General features: G+C 47.3%; 1 protein-coding gene and 1 pseudogene across 2 annotated transcripts; one reads left to right on the top strand and one right to left on the bottom strand.

The window, feature by feature from the left end:
- LOC147004177 (caspase-9-like) overlaps window positions 1-13266 on the top strand; it is a 25485-nt pseudogene extending 12219 nt beyond the window's left edge.
- LOC147004176 (chymotrypsin-like elastase family member 2A) lies at window positions 12741-22127 on the bottom strand. Of its 2 annotated transcripts, XM_085838729.1 has the most exons (8): window positions 22088-22127; window positions 21679-21773; window positions 20272-20369; window positions 19741-19869; window positions 19364-19500; window positions 16991-17136; window positions 15877-16029; window positions 12741-12758 (listed from the first exon to the last, which is right to left on the bottom strand). In XM_085838729.1, exons 1-8 carry the CDS (start codon window positions 22125-22127, stop codon window positions 12741-12743), a joined length of 816 nt encoding a protein of 271 aa, XP_085694855.1. The 2 variants fall into 2 exon arrangements, with proteins under 2 accessions (XP_085694855.1, XP_085694854.1); XM_085838728.1 differs by lacking the exon at window positions 12741-12758 and having other exon boundaries at window positions 15838-16029.

Raw genomic sequence — 22127 nt, 5'->3', positions numbered from 1 at the left:
TTCCTCCAACAAGGCCACACCTACTTTAACATCTCCTAATAGTGCCATTTCCCACGGGCCAGGTATATTCACCACAGCCTATCTCAAAAATAAATGAATGAATGAAAAAAATAAATACCTATCTCAAAATATTTGGAGGCAGGGACAGGCAGGTCTCTGAGTTTGAGGCCAGCCTGGTCCACAGAAGTTCTAGGACCGCCAAGGCTACACAGAGAAACTGCCTTGAAAACCCCAAGCCAACCAAAATCAAGCCAAAACCAGAAGACAAAACAACCCTCATATCCCACATACGCCCTCCCCAGTACTCCCAGGGTTCAGGGGTGCCCGGCATGTCCCTATCTTGTTCCCAGTGCTGTTTTCTCTCATACTGACATTAGGGAGAAAGCAGCTGTGCCCCTCCAGCCATGGAGATGTCCTCTTGTTCACCCTATTTCTGCTCTAGGGTGTTCTGAGATGATGCTCCAACCCCAAACCGTGAAAGTCGCAGAGGGAACAAGAAAGAGGGCTGAGTGCGTGCCAGCTCTCAGGATGAGGCTACTTGCAGTCACCTCTGCTGAGTGGGTACCAGTTCCCAGGATGGGACTGCTTGCTTGTCACCTCTCCCAGTCTCCCCACCCCCAATCCCCACACCGATTTCAGAAGCCGGTAGGAATTTGGTCCCCCACACATGAACTCTTCAGATTTCTTGGCAAGGCCATCAAGGCCTTTGATGACCTGGACCCTGCCGCTGTGCCTGCCCTGGCTTTCCTCAGCACAGCCTTCCCAGAGCACCCAGTGTGTTCACCTGCTGAGCCATCTCTCTAGCACCCAATTCTTCCTGTCCCCCTGCTTACAATTTATTGCCATTGCCTCCAGGAAGTCTTCCCTAGTGCTCCCTTCCTTGACAAGGCTAATCCCAGCACTTGGGAAGCAGAAGCAGGAGGGTCTCTGTGAGTTCCAGGCTCAGTAGTCTTCATAGTGAGTCCCAGGACAGCCAGAGCTATAGAGAGAGACCAAACAATAGTTTCAGGCTAACCTGGGCTATATGAGATCCTGTCTACCCTCCAAAATTGTTCCCTCTTGTGGATTTTGTCTAGCTTTGCCTTAACCAGGAAGTATGGCCTGCTGTTTAATGCTGTTGCCACCTGGTGGTGCCATGTCACCTATGATCAGAAGCAGTGACATCCCCTCTCAGGCCTGGCTGGGTATCCTGTACACACACATGCAGATGTCACATGCAGATGTCAGCCCAGGATTTTGGTGGCTCTGTTGTTGCTGTTTTCTTTTCTTTTTTTTTTTTTTTTTTAATTTTTAATATTTTTATTACATATTTTCCTCAGTTACATTTCCAATGCTATCCCAAAAGTCCCCCATAGCGCCCCCCACTTCCCTACACACCCATTCCCATTCTTTTGGCCCTGGCATTCCCCTATATTGGGGCATATAAAGGTTGCAAGTCCAATGGGCCTCTCTTTCCAGTGATGGCCGACTAGGCCATCTTTCGATACATATGCAGCTAGAGACAAGAGCTCCGGGGTTCTGGTTAGTACATCATGTTGTTCCAACAATAGGGTTGCAGATCCCTTTAGCTCCTTGGGTACTTTCTCTAGCTTCTCCATTGGGAGCCCTGTGATACATCCAATAGCTGACTGTGAACATCCACTCCTGTGTTTGCTAGGCCCCGGCATCGTCTCACAAGAGACAGCTATATTTGGGTCCTTTCAGCAAAATCTTGCTAGTGTATGCAATGGTGTCAGCGTTTAGAAGCTGCTTATGGGATGGATCCCTGGATACGGCAGTCTCTAAATGGTCCATCCTTTCATCACAGCTACGAACTTTGTCTCTGTAACTCCATCCCTGGGTGTTTTGTTCCCAATTCTAAGAAGGGGCACAGTGTCCACACTTTGGTCTTCATTTTTCTTGAGTTTCATGCGTTTAGCAAATTGTATCTTATATCTTGGGTATCCTAAGTTTTGGGCTAATATCCACTTATCAGTGAATACATATTGTGTGAGTTCTTTTGTGATTGTGTTACTTCACTCAAGATGATGCCCTCCAGGTCCATCCATTTGGCTAGGAATTTCATAAATTCATTCTTTTTAATAGCTGAGTAGTACTCCATTGTGTAAATGTACCATAATTTCTGTATCCATTCTTCTGTTGAGGGACATCTGGGTTCTTTCCAGCTTCTGGCTATTATAAATAGGGCTGCTATGAACATAGTGGAGCATGTGTCCTTCTTACCGGTTGGGACATCTTCTGGATATATGCCCAGGAGAGGTATTGCTGGATCCTGCGGTAGTACTATGTCCAATTTTCTGAGGAACCGCCAGACTGATTTCCAGAGTGGTTGTACAAGCTTGCAATCCCACCAACAATGGAGGAGTGTTCCTCTTTCTCCACATCCTCGCCAGCATCTGCTGTCACCTGAATTTTTGATCTTAGCCATTCTGACTGGTGTGAGGTGGAATCTCAGGGTTGTTTTGAGTTGCATTTCCCTGATGATTAAGGATGTTGAACACTTTTTCAGGTGCTTCTCTGCCATTCGGTATTCCTCAGGTGAGAATTCTTTGTTCAGTTCTGAGCCCCATTTTTTAATGGGGTTATTTGACTTTCTGGAGTCCACCTTCTTGAGTTCCTTATATATATTGGATATTAGTCCCTTATCTGATTTAGGATAGGTGAAGATCCTTTCCCAATCTGTTGGTGGTTTTTTTGTCTTATTGATGGTGTCTTTAGCCTTGCAGAAGCTTTGCAGTTTCATGAGGTCCCACTTGTAAATTCTCGATCTTACAGCACAAGCCATTACTGTTCTATTCAAGAATTTTTCCCCTGTGCCCATATCTTCAAGGCTTTTCCCCACTTTCTCCTCTATAAGTTTCAGTGTCTCTGGTTTTATGTGAAGTTCCTTGATCCACTTAGACTTGACCTTAGTACAAGGAGATAGGAATGGATCGATTCGCATTCTTCTACATGTTACCAACCAGTTGTGCCAGCACCATTTGTTGAAAATGCTGTCTTTCTTCCACTGGATGTTTTTAGCTCCCTTGTCGAAGATCAAGTGACCGTAGGTGTGTGGGTTCATTTCTGGGTCTTCAATTCTATTCCATTGGTCTATTTGTCTGTCACTATACCAGTACCATGCAGTTTTTATCACAATTGCTCTGTAGTAGAGCTTTAGGTCCGGCATGGTGATTCCACCAGAGGTTCTTTTATCCTTGAGAAGAGTTTTTGCTATCCTAGGTTTTTTGTTATTCCAGATGAATTTGCAGATTGCACTTTCTAATTCGTTGAAGAATTGATTTGGAATTTTGATGGGGATTGCATTGAATCTGTAGATTGCTTTTGGCAAGATAGCCATTTTTACAATGTTGATCCTGCCAATCCATGAGCATGGGAGATCTTTCCATCTTCTGAGATCTTCTATAATTTCTTTCTTCAGAGACTTGAAGTTTTTATTATACAGATCTTTCACTTCCTTAGTTAGAGTCACGCCAAGATATTTTATATTATTTGTGACTATTGAGAAGGGTGTTGTTTCCCTAATTTCATTCTCAGCCTGTTTATTCTTTGTGTAGAGAAAGGCCATTGACTTGTTTGAGTTAATTTTATATCCAGCTACTTCACCGAAGCTGTTTGTCAGGCTTAGGAGTTCTCTGGTGGAATTTTTAGGGTCACTTATATATACTATCATATCATCTGCAAAAAGTGATATTTTGACTTCATCTTTTCCAATTTGTATCCCTTTGATCTCCTTTTGTTGTCGAATTGCTCTGGTTAGGACTTCAAGTACAATGTTGAATAGGTATGGAGAAAGTGGACAGCCTTGTCTAGTCCCTGATATTAGAGGGATTGCTTCAAGCTTCTCACCATTTACTTTGATGTTGGCTACTGGTTTGCTGTAGATTGCTTTTATCATGTTTAGGTATGGGCCTTGAATTCCTGATCTTTCCAAGACTTTTATCATGAATGGGTGTTGGATCTTGTCAAATGCTTTTTCCACATCTAACGAGATGACCATGTGGTTTTTGTCTTTGAGTTTGTTTATATACTGGATTACGTTGATGGATTTCCGTATATTGAACCATCCCTGCATCCCTGGGATGAAACCTACTTGGTCAGGATGGATGATTGTTTTGATGTGTTCTTGGATTCGGTTAGCAAGAACTTTATTGAGGATTTTTGCATCAATATTCATAAGGGATATTGGTCTGAAGTTTTCTATCTTTGTTGGGTCTTTTTGTGGTTTAGGTATCAGAGTAATTGCGGCTTCATAGAATGAGTTGGGTAGAGTACCTTCTGTTTCTATTTTGTGGAATAGTTTGTGAAGAACTGGGATTAGATCTTCTTTGAAGGTCTGATAGAACTCTGCACTAAACCCATCTGGTCCTGGGCTTTTTTTAGTTGGGAGACTATTAATGACTGCTTCTATTTCTTTGGGGGATATAGGACTGTTTAGATCATTAACCTGATCTTGATTCAACTTTGTTACCTGGTATTTGTCTAGGAACTTCTCCATTTCATCCAGGTTCTCCAGTTTTGTTGAGTATAGCCTTTGGTAGAAGGATCTGATGGTGTTTTGGATGTCTTCAGGATCTGTTGTTATGTCTTCTTCTTCATTTCTGATTTTGTTAATTAGGATGCTTTCCCTGTGCCCTCTAGTGAGTCTGGCTAAGGGTTTATCTATCTTGTTGATTTTCTCAAAGAACCAGCTCCTTGATTGGTTGATTCTTTGAATAGTTCTTCTTGTTTCCACTTGGTTGATTTCGCCCCTGAGTTTGATTATTTCCTGCCATCTACTCCTCTTGGGTGAATTTGCTTCCTTTTGTTCTAGTGCTTTTAGGTATGTTGTCAAGCTGCTAATGTGTGCTCTCTCTAGTTTCCTTTTGGAGGCACTCAGAGCTATGAGTTTTCCTCTTAGAAATGCTTTCATTGCGTCCCATAAGTTTGGGTATGTTGTGGCTTCATTTTCATTGAACTCTAAAAAGTCCTTAATTTCTTTCTTTATTCCTTCCTTGACCAAGGTATCATTGAGAAGAGTGTTGTTCAGTTTCCACGTGAATGTTGGCTTTCTATTATTTATTTTGTTATTGAAGATCAGCCTTAGTCCATGGTGATCTGATAGGATGCATGGGACAATTTCAATATTTTTGTATCTGTTGAGGCCTGTTTTGTGACCAATTATGTGGTCAATTTTGGAGAAGGTACCATGAGGTGCTGAAAAGAAGGTATATCCTTTTGTTTTAGGATAGAATGTTCTGTAGATATCTGCCAGATCCATTTGATTCATAATTTCTGTTAGTTTCTGTGTCCTTGTTTAGTTTCTGTTTCCATGATCTGTCCATTGGTGAAAGTGGTGTGTTGAAGTCTCCCACTATTATTGTATGAGGTGCAATGTGTGCTTTGAGATTTACTAAAGTTTCTTTAATGAATGTGGCTGCCTTTGTATTTGGAGCATAGATATTCAGGATTGATAGTTCCTCTTGGAGGATTTTACCTTTGATGAGTATGAAGTGTCCCTCCCTGTCTTTTTTAATGACTTTGGGTTGGAAGTCAGTCTTATCAGATATTAGAATGGCTACTCCAGCTTGTTTCTTCATACCATTTGCTTGGAAAATTGTTTTCCAGCCTTTCATTCTGAGGTAGTGTCTATCTTTTTCTCTGAGATGAGTTTCCTGTAAGCAGCAAAATGTTGGGTCTTGTTTGTGTAGCCAGTTTGTTAGTCTATGTCTTTTTGTCGGGGAGTTGAGTCCATTGATATTAAGAGATATTAAGGAAAAGTAATTGTTGTTTCCTGTTATTTTTGTTGTTAAAGTTGGCATTCTGTTCTTGTGGCTGTCTTCTTTTAGGTTTGTTGAGGGATTACCTTCTTGTTGTTTCTAGGGCGTGGTTCCTATCCTTGTATTGGTTTTTTTCTGTTATTATCCTTTGAAGGGCTGGATTCGTGGAGAGATAATGTGTGAATTTGGTTTTGTCGTGGAATACTTTGGTTTCTCCATCTATGTTAATTGAGAGTTTGGCTGGGTATAGTAGCCTGGGCTGGAGTTTGTGTTCTTTTAGTGTCTGTATAACATCCGTCCAGGATCTTCTGGCTTTCATAGTCTCTGGTGAGAAATCTGGTGTAATTCTGATAGGCTTGCCTTTATATGTTACTTGGCCTTTTTCTCTTACTGCTTTTAGTATTCTATCTTTATTTAGAGCATTTGTTGTTCTGATTATTATGTGTCGGGAGGTGTTTCTTTTCTGGTCCAGTCTATTTGGAGTTCTGTAGGCTTCTTGTATGTTCATGGGCATCTCTTTCTTTAGATTTGGGAAGTTTTCTTCTATAATTTTGTTGAAGATGTTTGCTGGTCCTTTGAGTTGAAAATCTTCATTCTCATCCACTCCTATTATCCGTAGGTTTGGTCTTCTCATTGTGTCCTGTATTTCTTGGATGTTTTGAGTTAGGATCTTTTTGCATTTTACATTTTCCTTGATTGTTGTGCCGATGTTCTCTATGGAATCTTCTGCACCTGAGATTCTCTCTTCCATCTCTTGTATTCTGTTGCTGATGCTCGTATCTATGGTTCCAGATTTCTTTCCTAGGGTTTCTATCTCCAGTGTTGCCTCATTTTGGGTTTTCTTTATTGTGTCTACTTCCCTTTTTAGGTCTAGTATGGTTTTGTTCATTTCCATCATCTGTTTGAATGTGTTTTCCTGTTTTTCTGTAAGGACTTCTACCTGTTTGATTATGTTATCCTGTTTTTCTTTAAGGATTTGTAACTCTTTAGCAGTGTTCTCCTGCAATTCTTTAAGGGATTTTTGTGCTTCCTCTTTACTGTCTTCTACCTGTTTACCAGTGTTCCTTTGTATTTCTTTAAGTGTGTTATTAAAGTCCTTCTTGAAGTCCTCTACCATCATCATGAGATATGCTTTTAGATCCGTGTCTAGCTTTTCCGGTGTGTTGGGGTGCCCTGGACTGGGCGAAGTGGGAGTGCTGGGTTCTGATGATGGTGAGTGGTCTTGGTTTCTGTTAGTAAGATTATTACGTTTACCTTTCGCCATCTGGTAATCTCTGGGGTTAGTTGTTGTCGTTGTCACTGTTTAAAGATTGGAGCAGAAGCTGTGTTCCACTCACCAGCAGTCTCAAAATCCTGTGGCGGGGGTTGTGGGTAGCTGGCGGGTGTCAGCCGACCCTGTGCTCTAGCTACCCCTGTGCTGGTCCGGCCGGAGGAGGCCTGTGGTCCTACTCAGGCCGGTTTTCTGCTTCCCTAACTAATGCAGTCTCAGGTCCCGCGCGCAATTGGATTGGAGCAGAAGCTGTGTTCCACTCACCAGAAGTCTTAAGATCCTGTGGTGGGTGTTTTGGGTAGCTGGTGAGTGTCAGCCGACCCTGCGCCCTAGCTACCCCAGCGCTTTTCTCCCATCATGACTTTTTATCACAACAGAAAAGTGACTAATACAGACCTGAATGTAAAAAAACCCCGCAAGTCTGAAACTGCTACAGAAAACACAGGTAGATGCTTCAAGATGTAGACACAACCTAGGACTTCTGGAAAGGGTTCCAACAGCACGGGGAATGATCCCAGATATTGAATAAGACTACATAAAGTAAAAACAAAACAAAACAAACAAACAAACAAACAACCCAAAACCTTCTCCACAGCAAAGGAAATATTCAGCACAGTGAAAGTATAGCTTGTAGCTTGTTGCTGTTTTCAATGTCACCATTTTTGTTTGAAAGGCAACACATTACCTACCCTTTGTTAAGTGGTGGCATAGAACCAGGTTAGAAAACGGTCCCCCCAGAGCCAGCAATGGGTATGGTGTTGTGAGTGTGTTAAACAGTGTGACACTCTTGGCCAGAGCCCAGCATGGTTCAGACATGCCCTGTTGTCAATCCTGGGGAGAGTCCTCTTCAGAATTTTAGAGCTGAGGCAGAGAGCAGCCACAGTCAGCCACAGCAGCTAAGGGCTTGCATTGCTGAGGGGACGTTCTGCCTCCTGCTGTATGTTGTTACTGGGGGCCAGACTTGCATGTAGACAGGTTTATCCTCACCCGTGGCTCGGCTTCACATGCAGTTTGCAGACAGAGGGTGACACATGGATAGACATGTGGCTGATGTCCCTCTCTGGTTCCTTCTTCTGCTTTCTTGTGTCACTTCCCCGACAGTGGCCATTTGGGTGATGACAGCCTTCAGCTCACATTAGTCAGGGCTCTCTGTAGAGGGCCTTGGGCCACGTTGTGCTATTTTCATAGGAAATAGTGGGTTTAAGAGGTGTACACATTGACACAGATTTTGTTAGCTGTGACGTGTGTATGTGTTCACACACACACTATATAAAACTTAGCATGTATGTTCACACGTGTGCATCTTTGTGGAGTCAGTTCTCTTCTTCCACCCCCTGGGATCCAGGCTACTGCCTGTGCTACTGAGCCCCATTTTGTGAGAACCCTCCTATTTGGCCTAGTTTGGAGTCTCTGTTTCAGGGTAGCGTCAAATAATTGGGGTAGCTCCAAAAGTCCAGATGGTTGGGCCTGTTAGCATAGACCTGTAATCTCAGCTCTTGAGGAAGCCAAGACAGGGTGATCAAAGTTCAAAGCCAGGGTCTGGAGAGATTCATCAGGGGCTAAGAGTGCATACTGCTGTAGAGGACCCTGGTAAGTCCCCAGCACCTGTGTTGGGCAGCTTTCTGTTCCCTGTACACACTTTGGGCAGCTTGATGAGAGATCTGACTCCCTCTTCTGGCCACTGTGGGTAACTATACTCATGTGCACATACCCGGAGTCTACACACAATTAAACATAAATACTGTGTTTATGCCTTCAATCCCAGCACTTGGGAGGCAGAGGCAGGTGGATCTCTTGTGAGTTCGAGGCCATCCTGGTCTACATAGTGAATTCCAGGCTAGGCAGAACTGCATAAGTGAGACCCTGTCTCAAAACAGGGGTGCTCTATTTGTTATATCCAGTTTCTGTTCCCTTCCTGTATTGGCACAGCTCACATGCGAAGCCTTCCGGTCCAGGCTTTTCCCTTTTCAGGAGAAGCACCCTGTGCCGCGGAGACATTAGTGATGTCAGGTGACTGTTCTTTTTGCTTCCTGCAGAGCAGAAAGACCATGGCTTTGAGGTGGCCTGCACTTCCTCTCAAGGCAGGGCCTTGGACAGTGACTCTGAGCCAGATGCTGTCCCATATCAGGAAAGCCCAAGGCCCATGGACCAGCTGGATGCTGTGTCAAGTTTGCCTACCCCCAGTGACATCCTTGTGTCCTACTCCACCTTCCCAGGTGAGCTCATGCATGCATCTGCAACAACCCAGGGCAGCTCTGCCCTGAGGTCTTGTTTCTGCCAGGCTCAGTCTATGGGGCCCTCAGCAGCTCCTTCACCTTTCCGTGGCCCCTCTCAGTTGAAGTAGGCAAGACTTCAGATTGGTATGCAGATTAAGAGCAGTAGCTGAGGTTGTCCTGCAGAGTACCCTGGGGAGGGGGCTGGTACTTCCCTCAGAGCAGGGGCTGGCACTCGGTGGTAGGGTGCATCCTTCAACCTTCTTGAGACCCCTGACTTCTCAGAACCTTGATTTCCATGCTGAGAAAAGGAGAGGCACATCCTGACACGTGGGGTCGATGGTGAAGGGTAGTGGGGAGCCAAGGAGCTAGGGCCACCCTCGGCCCATGCCAGTGAGCCACAGTCTGGATCTGGCTGCAGCCTGACAATCTGTCAAGGACTGCGCCACCCCTCTGCTCGGTGGCAGGTTTCAGCCTTTCTCCTCTTTCGGTAGGTTTTGTCTCCTGGAGGGACAAGAGAAGTGGCTCCTGGTACATCGAGACCCTGGATGGCATTCTGGAGCAGTGGGCTCGCTCTGAAGACCTGCAGTCCCTCCTTCTCAGGGTGAGCACTTTTTCCTGAGGGCAGAGAGGCCTGGAGAGCAGGGCAGCAGGCCCTAGCCAGAGGCAAAGGCTGAAGGCCTCTGACAGAGAATCAGGGAGTGTTTTGCCTCTCAAATGAGGAATGCAACCATGGTCTTGTTTGCAAAGTGCCATCTTCCCCTGCCTACTTAGAGACAGACACCCAGGTCCCAGATGAGAGTGGTCTTAAATGCTGGATGGGATAGCTCAAAAGCTTGGTTCCCTGGACACCGTGGCAGTCCCCCACATGCTCTCTTTTTAGATTGGGTCTCTTGTAGCCCAGGCTGGCCTAGAAAATGCTGTGTAGTGGGCAATGACCTTGAACTTTTTGATTCTCCTGCCTCTACTTCCTGGGTGCTTGGACTACAGGTGTTGCCCACACAGCCAATTTATGGGGTGCTAGGGGCCTGTGGAGCTACATCCCAAGCTCATGTCATCAACTCTTGACCTTCAACCATTGTGATTCTGTCTAGTGTGTCCCTTTCCTGCAGGCCTCAGTGAGAATGAATAGGGGGCATATAACAGCCCCTCCTGCTTCAGGGTACTATAGCCCCTCCTTCTTCAGGTCTTAACAGCCCCTACCTCTTCAGGGCACAGCAGACCCCCCCCTTTCAGAGCATAACTGCCCCTCCCACTTTAGGGCATAGCAACCCCTCCCACTTCAAGGTATAGCAGCCCCTCCTACTTCAAGGCATAGCAGCCCCTCCCCTTCAGGGCATTATAGCTCTTCCCTCTTTAGGGCAAAACAGCCCCTCCCCTTCCCCAGCATTTGCTCCCAGTGCGGATCCTGAGAATTTCCACTGCTTTGCTCAGATACACACTCTGGGGCTATAGGGGTCATTTTCTGGTCCTGAGACGGGATCGTAAAGGGCCAAGAAGGACGCATGTGGTCTTTGGGTCATAGTCTCCCATGTTTCTTGCCCCCTCAACCTTTCAGTCTGATTAGAACTGTGAATTTTTGTATTAGAAAACTTGAACAGGTGGTGGTGGCACACTCCATTAATCCCAACACTTGGGATCTCAGAGGCAGGAAGACCTGGAGTCTGAGGCCAGCCTGGTCTACAGAGCGACTTCCAGGACAGCCAGCGCTACACAGAGAAACCCTGTCTCAAAACAAACAACCAAACCAAACCTTGAATTTTCCATTCTTTTTTTTTTAATAAATATTCAGATTTTATTTTATTCATCAGATTTTTTGTTACGGATGGTTGCGAGCCACCATGTGGTTGCTGGGATTTGAACTCAGGATCTTTGGAAGAGCAGTTGGCGCTCTTAACCGCTGAGCTATCTCTCTAGCCCCGAATTTTCCATTCTTTTACACTACCTAATGGGTTTGTTCTGTAACCCACCTCAGGAGGTTGTAGGTGGCATTGCCTTCAGATGGCCCCTTCAGTGGCCCTCTCCTTGGGAGCCCTTTTCAGCCCTTGTGTCAGTCAAGGACTTTGCACCCACAGATTACCCCCGTGCTTCTGTTTTGCAGGTCGCCAATGCTGTTTCTGAGAAAGGGATTTATAAGCAGATTCCTGGCTGTTTTAACTTCCTCCGGAAAAAGCTGTTTTTTAAAACTTCGTGAGGCTGGGGGCTGCTCTCTGCCTCATTATTCTGCCCGAAGCTCTCCTGGCCTGGAGCTGGCCAAGGCCAGAACTGTCCTGCTAAGGAAGGATTTTGAACTGGGGCAGGCTGCTCTTTCCCTTTTTCGATGCAAACATGTTCCTAGCAGCTTCCAAGTTGGAGGGCAGTGTGGAGTGGCGATAGTGGGGAGAAGACCGGGGCACTGTGGATGCCGCCTGGCCCCTTCATCTGTGGTTAGGGATTGTGCCCTGGGACTCTCAAGAACAGGGCTTCTCTGCCAATGTACTACTGACATGTGGGGTTGTATAATCCTCTCATGGGACTGCCCCTTGTGTTGTAGAGTGTTTTAAGCTGTCTCTGTCCTCAACCTGCCAGCTGCCAGGAGCACCCCTGGTGAGATCTGCCAACCAAAAATGTCTTCAGACATTGTCACATATGCCCTGGGGGATATTACAGCACTCCTCCCTGCTCCCCGGGGGGGGGGGCATCAATCATAGGGGTCTATGCATCTCTCCTTTCCAGACTCACAGTCCAGCTGGCCCAGTGTGCATACCTGGATCTGGGCTGCATCTCTTCAAAGTTGCCAGAAGGGCTAATTCTTCCTTGAGCACATTATATATTCTTCAACAATAAATCTTAGGCAATAGGACTGTATTTTGCCTGTATTGTCCCTACCCCATCTCTGTCCTTCCTACAAAGGAGACTTGATTTTTCCTGAGATTTTCCTCTGTGTCTTCCAAGGTCCCTGCCCGAGCCTAGGATGTGACCGAGATAGGAATCAGGAGTCCCCACAGATCAAGTCTCCTACCTGAAGGATCATGGTTACCCTAGTGGGGACACCAGGACAGAGCTCTGCTGTTCGGAGTCTCCCATTCTCCCATTGTCTTATTTGCTAAGTGAGCCTGGTCCCCAGGTGGCAGTGACCAGGCATAGTGAAGTGCTGGGACTCCCTGGAAAATGTGCCATCCTCTGTCTTTAAAGCAGTTCTGCCTTTCACTTATTTTTCTTTCTTTATGTTTTCCTCTGCTCTTTGCTTTGTGAAAGTCCACTTAAGTTTAGATGGTAGGAGTGCCAAGCCTTGTTTGTTTATTTTTGAGCCGGGGTCTGACTTTGTAGCCCAGGCTGACCACAAAATCTCCATCCCACTGCCCAGTCTCCTCCTGAAAGAGCATTGCTTTCAGGGCCCTGAGGTTAGGGTGTCGGGGTAAGAAGACAGACTCATTTGAGGATGTGATTCATAAATTACTTTATTACTATTTCCTTTCTATGGCATTTCCAGGGGGATAGTGGCAGCGATGTCTTCAGTTAGTTCCTTGCCATCACCTGTAGGACGCACAGGAGAGTGAGGAGGTTAGCCAGAATACTGGGCATTGAGTTCAGTGACTCTCAGGGCCAAGAGGGGTAAAGAAGGGTCTTAGCCTGGAGTCCTGCTTGGGTGTCAGGCCAGGAAGGCCCGGAATTGCCAATCATTACATGCCAATTGTACAGATGGGTATGGGTTTTTTTTTTTGTTTTTTTTTAAATGTAATCTGTTTCTTTGTTGTTGTTTCTGAGACTGGGTCTCTCTGTGCAGCACTGGCAGTCCCGGAACTCACCATGAAGACAAGACTGGCCTTGTACTCACAGAGATCTGCCTATCTTTGCCTCTGAGTCCTGGTGTTAAAAGTGTGCACTACTGCACAGGCATCTCACAGTTCAGAATGGCAGGTGCCAGCTGAGTTCATTAAACAAGTAAAATGTGTTGATGGCTTATGGTTAGCAGACCATCTACACATGCAGTTGTGGGATTTTCTGTTTGTTTGTTTTGTTTTTATGTTTTGTTTTTTTTTTTTCCGAGACAGGGTTTGTCTGTATAGCCCTGGCTGTCCAGGAACTCACTTTGTAGACCAGGATGGCCTCGAACTCAGAAATCCGCCTGCCTCTGCCTCCCGAGTGCTGGGATTAATGGCGTGCGCCACCATGCCCGGTAGTTGTGGGATTTTCTTTGTTGTTTGTTTTGAGGCTGTGACTCATTATGTAGCCTAGGCTAGCCTTATTACCACCATGCTTGGCTACATTTGTTTGGTTGGTTTTGTTTGAGACATGGTCTCATGTAGCCCAGGTTGCCCTTAAAACAATCCTCCTGCCTCTGATTCGCAAGTCCTGGCCATTATACATCGTCACCACCATCTCTGCCAATACAGGATCCTTTGTTTTGTTTTGTTTTGTTTTGTTTTGCAGTTTTGGCTTCTATGCACACAAGGCCCAGATGAGCACAGAGCATACAATTGACAGCAATTGCCTCTGTGGAATGGGCACAAAGGTTAAAGCCAGGGGAATCTTCATTTCTTACGTGATACATTCCTGTGTTACTTTTATAAGCAATATTTTAAATAAAGCAATGTATTCCCTTCTGAACAAAACAATAAAGCTGTGATTGCTGAAGACTCCCATGTTGGCTTTTTTCTGTGGACATTTGCTGACTACCGGGGTTGTTTGTGCCTTTTATTGGTGGCCTGCTGGCCTTGGCTCATCACCTAAGGCTGTTAGGCAGGTGTGTTCTGAGGCACCCCCTCAGGGTTGCAGCTGTTTGTGTCCACAAACTAAACACACACACACACACACACACAACACCTTGGTCTGGGACCAGATGAGGCTCCCATTGTCTCCTATGCAGCTTCTCCAGGGACAGCTGACAGCTCAGCGCTCAACCCCTGCCTGTCCCCCAACGTTCTATGGCACTGGCCACTCTCCCAAGAATGTAGTGGGCTCTGCCCTGGTACCAGCAAGGTTTGCTATCCCCTTTCTTCCTGACTCCTGCGCCCAGCCATCTGCCTTGCTGTGTCTGCCTGTGGCTGGAAACAGCAGGTACTGGGACAAGAGGTCAAGCTTTGGGTCCCAAAGGTGCTTCCTGACTCAGCTGTGTTCTAACTAATGCAGCAGCTGGGAACAAAAAGAGGATCAGAGGATCTGGCTGAGACAGAGCCCAGAAGCATCCTCCCACCCAATCATGGAGGCTCCTGTGAAATGCTCTAAGCTGGCTTTCGATTTCCTTCTGTCAAAATTTAGTCATGGCTCCCGTCCTCATTTCACAACCAAAACAAAGTAAAACGGAAAACAAAACAACAAAAACTTCCAAACCCTAACCCTTCTCTTGATTTTCCATTTTTCTCTAACTTAATTAAAAAAAAAAAAAAAAAGCAAAGCAACTAAGTTAAAAAAAAAAAAAGCATCAACTTGTGCTGTGTGCGTGTATGTACCACAGCGCACAGGGATTGAACTCAGACCACCAATCAGGCTTGGCACCAAGCCCCTTCATCCCACTGATCCATTTCTGAGCCCTGACAAAATTTCTTGGGAGCTCTGGGGTTGAGTCTCCTTGTGCTGAACTGACCCAGCAGACAAAGGCCTGAGAGAAGCAGGCAGGGGAGAGCAGTCATCATGGAAGTTCCTTCAGGCTGGCTCTGTCAGCCCAATTCCTTGGGTACACGTTCCTAGCTGCCAGTTCATATTTGGCTTTCATATCCCCTAACTCAATTTAAGGTTCCCTGCACATAGAATTGGGGGTCGATGAGCCAGTGACAGCTTCTGTTCTTTGTGGGCGCTGCCACATGTGCCACCACCCTGCCTGTTCTGTCTTACAGCCGGCTGTACTTGCTGAGGAGTCTGGCTCAGTTCAAGAAAACCAAACCATTTTACAGAAAAGCAAACCAAGAGAGTGGATTAAAATACACCCTGTGGGCAGAGTCTTCCCCATTCCTAGTGTCCCTCTCAGGACCCTGGGTTCCTTTAATCTTCACCCAGGGCCCCTTGACTGCCATTTTCCTGCAGTTGTTCCTGCTCCCCCCCACCCCCCACACCATACCCTGACCACTGCCTGTACTCTCAGCTGCTCTGGCTGGCCAGTGTGCCTCTGGGTTCTTCCTGGCTCTGCCTTTCCAGCCCTAGGATCACAGGCACTGGCTACCATCATTGGCTTTTTACGTGCCTGGGTCCTGGGGATTCAACTCCCTTCCTTGTATTTGCAAGGGAGCCGCTTTTTGCCTAACATTCCATATTATTCTTTTAATATTTTGTGATTATTATAGTAAAAGGGAAATTGAGCTTCCACAAGAGGACTCTCTGGAACTCAGGCACAGAAGATTAACTTAGCCCCATTTGCCTGGGAGTGGCCCAATGACATAGAACTGAATAGTCCTTTGTCCTGGGGCAGTCAGGGCAGCTCGTCATCTTATGGTGGCCTGGGGGTGGGGCACTCTTCAGGAGAATTAAATGCCAAAAAGTTAAGGTTGTAGGAGTCTCAATCTGGGTGTGGGATTTGCAGATAACTATCACTGACAGCACTGGAGGGTGGGGACTGGGCCTATAGACCCCTAAGAATAAATTCGATCCACTTGCTGATCCCGGGAACCCCTGGCTCGCCTCATGGCGGGGTTGTGGGCGCAGGGATGGCAGTTCTTACCGAGTTGATCCAGTCAATGTAGTTGGAGACCCTGGTGAAGATGGACGGCTTGCGGGGGTAGTTGCAGCCCAGAGAGGAGCCAAAGCTCACGATGCCGTGCACCTGCCACTGGCCATTAGATGCCCGGCAATTCAGTGGTCCGCCGGAGTCCCCCTGCGGAAGCCAGAATTGGGCATGAAGGGCAGAAGAGGGTGCCCAGAGGGGCCTGGTTCTTAGTATGTTGTTCTACAAGGACAATGTCCTCTTAAGCCAGCCTTGTTGTTACAGGTGGTGGTACCGTGCCTCCAGGAGCTGGTATTTATTTTTTGGATAAAGAGCCTCACAACGTGCCTCTCCTGCCTCACCTTCATAAATGCTGCCATGACAGGTGTGGATTATCATGTTGGCTCTGCTCACCTTTTACTTACTTACTCATTTAATAAGATATATACAAGGTCTTTCATGTAGCACAGGCTACGCTAAAATGTGCAAAAATCCCCGTCTCACCCTCCCTAGTGCTGGAGCGGTAGGTATGTGTTCCAAGTTGGCAGCTATGCCCTTTCTATGCCTCTTTTCGTTTCACCCTCATGAGAGCCCATCAGGCCAGCATGAGCTTCTCTGGTTCACTAGAGAAGGCAACTGTTCAGAGAATGGGACTTGTTGGAGGGAGACTTGTTGTGGGTAGAGTGTGAAGGTGTGGGTCTAGTCAAGGCACTGAGTGCAACTGAAGGTGTGGCTCCCTTCCCCCTCTGTCTTCCTATGTAGAATCTGTCTGTACCAAGTCCTTTGGTTCCTGACACTGTCTTTAAGAAGATTTCTGTAGCAGCTACCCAAGGGGCCACTTTGGGCCAGTACTGTCAGATGACAGTAATGAGAGATCTGGGTGAGAACCAAAGAAGACTAAAGACTTCCTAGCAGTTAGGTAAAGAGAACGCTAGAGGGCGATGGTACTAATAAGATGTTCTCTGGGGACGAGGAGAACAATGGACAGGTTCTGAAATGTTCCAGAATAGTTTCCAAAGCTCCTGCCCAGGAAGGAAGGAGATGGATCCTAGGACATCTCCCTACCACGAAGTCCCCCTGACACCACATCCATGTAGCCTTTTGCCGTAGACACCCGACTGGGGATACTCACATTGCAGCTGGAGGTCACGCCATCGCCACCAGCGCACACCATGCTGGTCTTCACAGTGCTTCCCCACCAGCTAGCGCTGGAGCAGGTGGCATAGTCCACAACCAGCAGGCGGCCCTGCCTCAGGGTGTCAGGACTGGCCCCGTTGGCTGAATGAGACCAGGGAGAGAAGGCATGAGCGGGGCTCCCAAGTAAAGAGGAAACCATGGGATGAACGAGGATGTGCTTAGCGTGAAATTGTGAAGACCCGAGTTCAAATACCCAGTGCATGTGGAAAGAGCCAAGTGTGGCTGTGAGGGTTGGGACGGAGACAGAGACAGGAGGATCCTTGGAGCTTGTTAGCTATGTATACAACACAGGGGTATGAGAGGGAGAACAGTTGCTGCTCTGTCTTCTGTCGACCCCTCCCTTTCTGGTCCAGGTTACCCTGTCCCTTCCACAAGGTTGCTGCAGCTGGCCAGGTTAGTTTGCATTGTGTCCTCAGTTGATTGGCTGGTGGTCTGGCTACTTACTGGTGATTGGTTCAGGGTGTGCATCTGACTCAACCCTAAAGCCAATGAGCTCCTGGGAGTCTGGCATGGGCAGTGGCTGCCATTTTCTTTTGTGTGGAGAAGGATGAGGCAGAAAAGACTTGGAAGGAGAGTTTCTGGTTTCTTCCAGGCTCCACACGGCCTTGATCTAAAATGTTCCTAACATCTAGCTATGTGTCTGCCCTTGGCTTAGAATCCCTCTTTTTGCTGGGCTAGTTCCACAGGTTTCTCTGACTTTCCTATGAGAAAGAGCTGCCATGAGCCTTCTGGCTGGAATGATTACTCTATGGTCAGGGTAGTTTTCCTCATGAGCCCAGTGACATTGTCTACATCACTGCCAAGGATGGCCAGGATAAACATCATTTAATCGTCTCTCTCTCTCTCTCTCTCTCTCTCTCTCTGTGTTTGTATGTGGAGGTCAGAAGTCAACCTGTAGTGCACTGGTTCTCAACCTTCCTAATCTGTGACTCTTTAATACATATAGTAACACCTGGGGTCCTGGTAACACCCACCCATGAAAATTATTTATTGCCACTTCATAACTGTAATTTTGAAACTGTTATGAATAATAATGTAAATATCTGAATAGCAGGACATCTGAAAAACAATAACCATGGGGTCGCAACCCATACAGGTTGAGGACTGCTTCTCTAGCTCCATCCACGTGGGCTTTTAAGTTAAGGTCTATCCTTAGCTTAGGGCTCACCCAATTGGGTGAGGCTGGGTGGCTATTGAACCCCAGCAATCTGCCTGTTTCTACTTGCCCATAGTTGGGATCATAAGTACCCACAACCACACCTGGCTTCCTTCACTGGTTCTGAGGACGTGTGTCCCCATGCTTGCAAGGTAAGCTGTTTACCCACTGAGTTACTCAACATCCCCACCCCCCATTCCTCATTATGATTCCTTAATCACAGTGTATCATGCTCTCCAAACGGGCCAGTCCTCACAGTGATATTTATTCCTGTTTGGCAGATGGGACATGGAAGACTGCTCTAATTAGTACTTGGTTAACACTTTCCTGGGTCCAAAGCACTTCATACATATCTGTGACCATCCCCACAGACCTTGTACTTTACACATGAGGAGATAGGCGTTACAGAGGGCCCAGCATGTGCAAAGTGTGTATATCCAAGGAGCCTGGGCTACCTCCCTGCCTCTCTGTTCCAAATTCCTTGTTTGCTGTTGGAAATCATTGCTCTCTATGGAGAAGAAAGCGGCCACCACTGCACTTCTTTGTCAGGAGAGCGACTTCTCTATTTGCAGTTCCTATTGGCTTAGCTCCAGTCAAGTGCTCATCCCTGATCCAGTCACCAGTGATCGGAACACTAACTGATCCAATGAGAAGACTCGGGGTAGCCAAACCCAGCTTTAGGCAGTGAGAAGACAATCTGATGAGGGCCTTGGGGATTTCATGGTTTCCCGGAACCCTGAGGTCACCTAGTACATGTTATTCTGAGCTCTGGCCTTGGGCTCCATGAAAGACACAGTGTGGTCAATGCACAGTGGATAGTAGTACTAGTCGTTCTTGTAGTCACTAGTGCTTCCACGGACTGTCTTCTCTCACCTTCTCTGTCTCTTGTCTTCTCTGTACCTTGTCAACCCTATAAGCCACTACCCCACTCCCTGTGCTGTTCTCTCCCATTTTACAGACAAGGAAGTCACCAGAGGGGCTCAGCAATGTGCCTGAATCATACAAATAAGAATGCTGAGATTTGAAGCCCAGACATAGTTACCAGTCTCCACTAGCCTGTCCCTCGAAGGCAGCCAAACACCCTAGGGACAGAGGTACCAGCACCTCCCTTCTCTGCCAGGCCTTGGGGGTCCCCTGCTTGCTTTTACTTACTCTGCAGCAGGCCCCAGCCTGTGACATAGCAGACATAGTTTCTCGGGAGAATGGTGCCAGCGGGTGGGAGGCAAGCTGTCTGGATATTCTTGCTCAGGGTCACTGGGCTGGCCAGTTTGATCAAGGCAATGTCATAGCTGGGTCAGCAAAAAAGATAGAGCAGAAAGTGTGTTCACTCTACCCGTCTACCTTTGTCATTTCCCATGTATGATCCCTGGCTGACCCTGCAGGCAGGGTGGCAGGATCTCCCATGGTCTTTGCTTCTCCCTCCTCCACCATTCCCGCATGGGCCCCTGTAACTCCCTTCCCTTCAGAGGAGGCAGAGGTGTGTGGCTGCCAACCCTACCCCTGAGAGCCCCAGACAGGGCAGAACATACCCATTGCCTATGTTTTGGGAGTTCCACATCTGGTGGACCACAAGCTTAGAGACTTGAACAGCAGCAGAGCCAGCTCCGGGGTTGGAGAGGCTATGTGCGCCCAGCAGCACACGGTAGGTCTGATAGTTGCTGTGAGGGGCAGAGTAAGAGAAAGGTCAGTGAACTCTTCCCGCCCCCCCACCCCCGACCTCCAGTCTCTGTGAGCAAGGACACCCCAGTGCAGAATGCTATCAAGGAAACACTCCAGAACCATCACTGGTTATCCCAGGAAGGCAGGTGCTGGGCTGCTTCTTCCTCTGTGTCCTATAGCACGAGGCATTCAGTGCAGTGCTGTGTATGGACAGGGAATCCTGCAACCCTGAACCACCTATAGATGTGTACCTGCGCCTAAGGCAGGTGCATGAGGATTCTCTCCAGGGCTCATTTACAGCCCATGGATCGGTCCAGTTGGGGATCTGTGCTCTAGGGCTGAGTGCCATTCCAGGACACCATGAACAGCTAGGCGAGCAGGCAACCATGGAGTTCTGTTACCTGATGCAATGGGCAGCTGTCAGAACCCAGTTGTTGGCCACCAGGGAGCCTCCACAGTTGTGGCGCCACCTTCCAGAGGAAAGGACCTGTAGGGAGACCTGGGGGAGGGAGATGGAGAGAACAGATGCTTGGGTGGGAGAAACTGTCTCAAATCAACAGCAAAACTGAAAAAAAAAACCTATGACAAACAAAATATTAAAAATTTGAATAAGAAGGGCATGATATGTCTGTAATGTCAACACTCAGAGTCCTGGCCGAGACAGGAGGATGGAGAATTTCAGGTCAGCCTGTGCTACCTAGTGAGCCTGCATTGTAGCACTTAGTTCAACCCTCATCTTATGTTTTCTTTAATTTCTGGCAGTCTTGCTATGGAGCCCTGGCTGTCCTAGAACTCCCTCTGTACACCAGGCTGTCCTAGATCTCCCTCTGTAGACCAGGCTGGCCTAGAACTCCCTCTGTAGACCAGGCTGGCCTAGAACTCCCTCTGTAGACCAGGCTGGCCTAGAACTCCCTCTGTAGACCAGGCTGGCCTAGAACTCCCTCTGTAGACCAAGCTGGCCTAGAACTCCCTCTGTAGACCAGGCTGTCCTAGAACTCCCTCTGTAACCAGGCTGACCTAGAACTCCCTCTGTAGACCAGGCTGACCTAGAACTCCCTCTGTAGACCAGGCTGGCCTAGAACTCCCTCTGTAGACCCGCTGGCCTAGAACTCCCTCTGTAGACCAGGCTGGCTCCAGTCTGGAGATCTTCCTGCCTCTGTCTCCCAAAAGCTGAGTTTAAGGCAACAGCAGCAAGAAATTTTTAAATATATCGATTGTAAAGGTCACATCCATACTATGAAAAGACCTAGTAATTTGTGCTTGTGTCCAATTTCAATTTGATATGATATGACTATGATTAGATCAGTGTAAGCAAACAGTTATTTTCACTGGTAACATTATAACAAAGAATTCATTTGCAAGCCAGATGGTGGCACACTTTTAATCCCAGCACTTCGGAGGTAGAGGCAGGAGGATCTCTGTGAGTTCAAGGCCAGCCTGGTCTAAGAAAGAGTCCAGGACAATCAAAGAAAGTTACACTGAGAAATAAATCAAAACCAAACAACCCCTCCACAACAACAACAAAGAACTAATTTCCATAAGCAGCTCTGACTGGTCTCTTCCAGCACTGAACATTTGCATAGGAGAGGTGACTGACTTATGGAGTAACCTGTATGTGCCAGCAAGCGTCTAATTTTAAATCAGCAGCATTACAAATGTGTCTCATAGTGGTGGGCCGCTCCCCTTTGAAGTCTCTGGAGAAGTAACCTTTCCCTCAGCCCCCAAATTGGGCAAGGTTGTCAGAATGTATCTTATCTGTGTTTCTACCCGGCCTCATCTTTGCTCACCCATTGGTGTGGCTGACTTACCTGCCAGGGCCAGGTGTTGGGTGTGGCCTCTTGACCCCCAACTACCCTGCTCACATCATCCTCCACTTCATAAGTGGGGTACCCGCAGCTGAGGGCTGTGAAGAGAAGATTGAGAGAGGATTGTGTTGGTTGGGTGTGATTTTTCTGGGCATACCTGAACCCCAACAGGAAACCCTTGCTTTGGAATGATCTTCGAGGTCCATGAGTCCTGTCCTCCACCCCAGCTCCTAGCTGCCTTTGAAATAGTTAACTGAAGCTGGCCTTAAATTCGCCACCCTCTTGTCTTAGGCTCTTGAGGCTGACACAAGGAGTGTGTCACCATGCCCCTTTCCAGGAGGGACCGGAGAGGGGACAGCAGCTCGAGAGAAGAGCAGGAGACTCAGGTTCCCAGCTTCACCAGACAGGTTACCTCCAGCCACCAAGGCACATAGCAGCAGTGGCCTGATCAT

Source organism: Mus caroli, unplaced genomic scaffold (genome assembly GCF_978045245.1).
Source record: "Mus caroli unplaced genomic scaffold, Mus_caroli_1 scaffold_6, whole genome shotgun sequence".
NCBI classification, from domain to species: Eukaryota; Metazoa; Chordata; class Mammalia; order Rodentia; family Muridae; genus Mus; species Mus caroli.
Note: the sequence above shows the minus strand (reverse complement) of the source record. Positions and strands in the feature narration are given on the sequence as shown.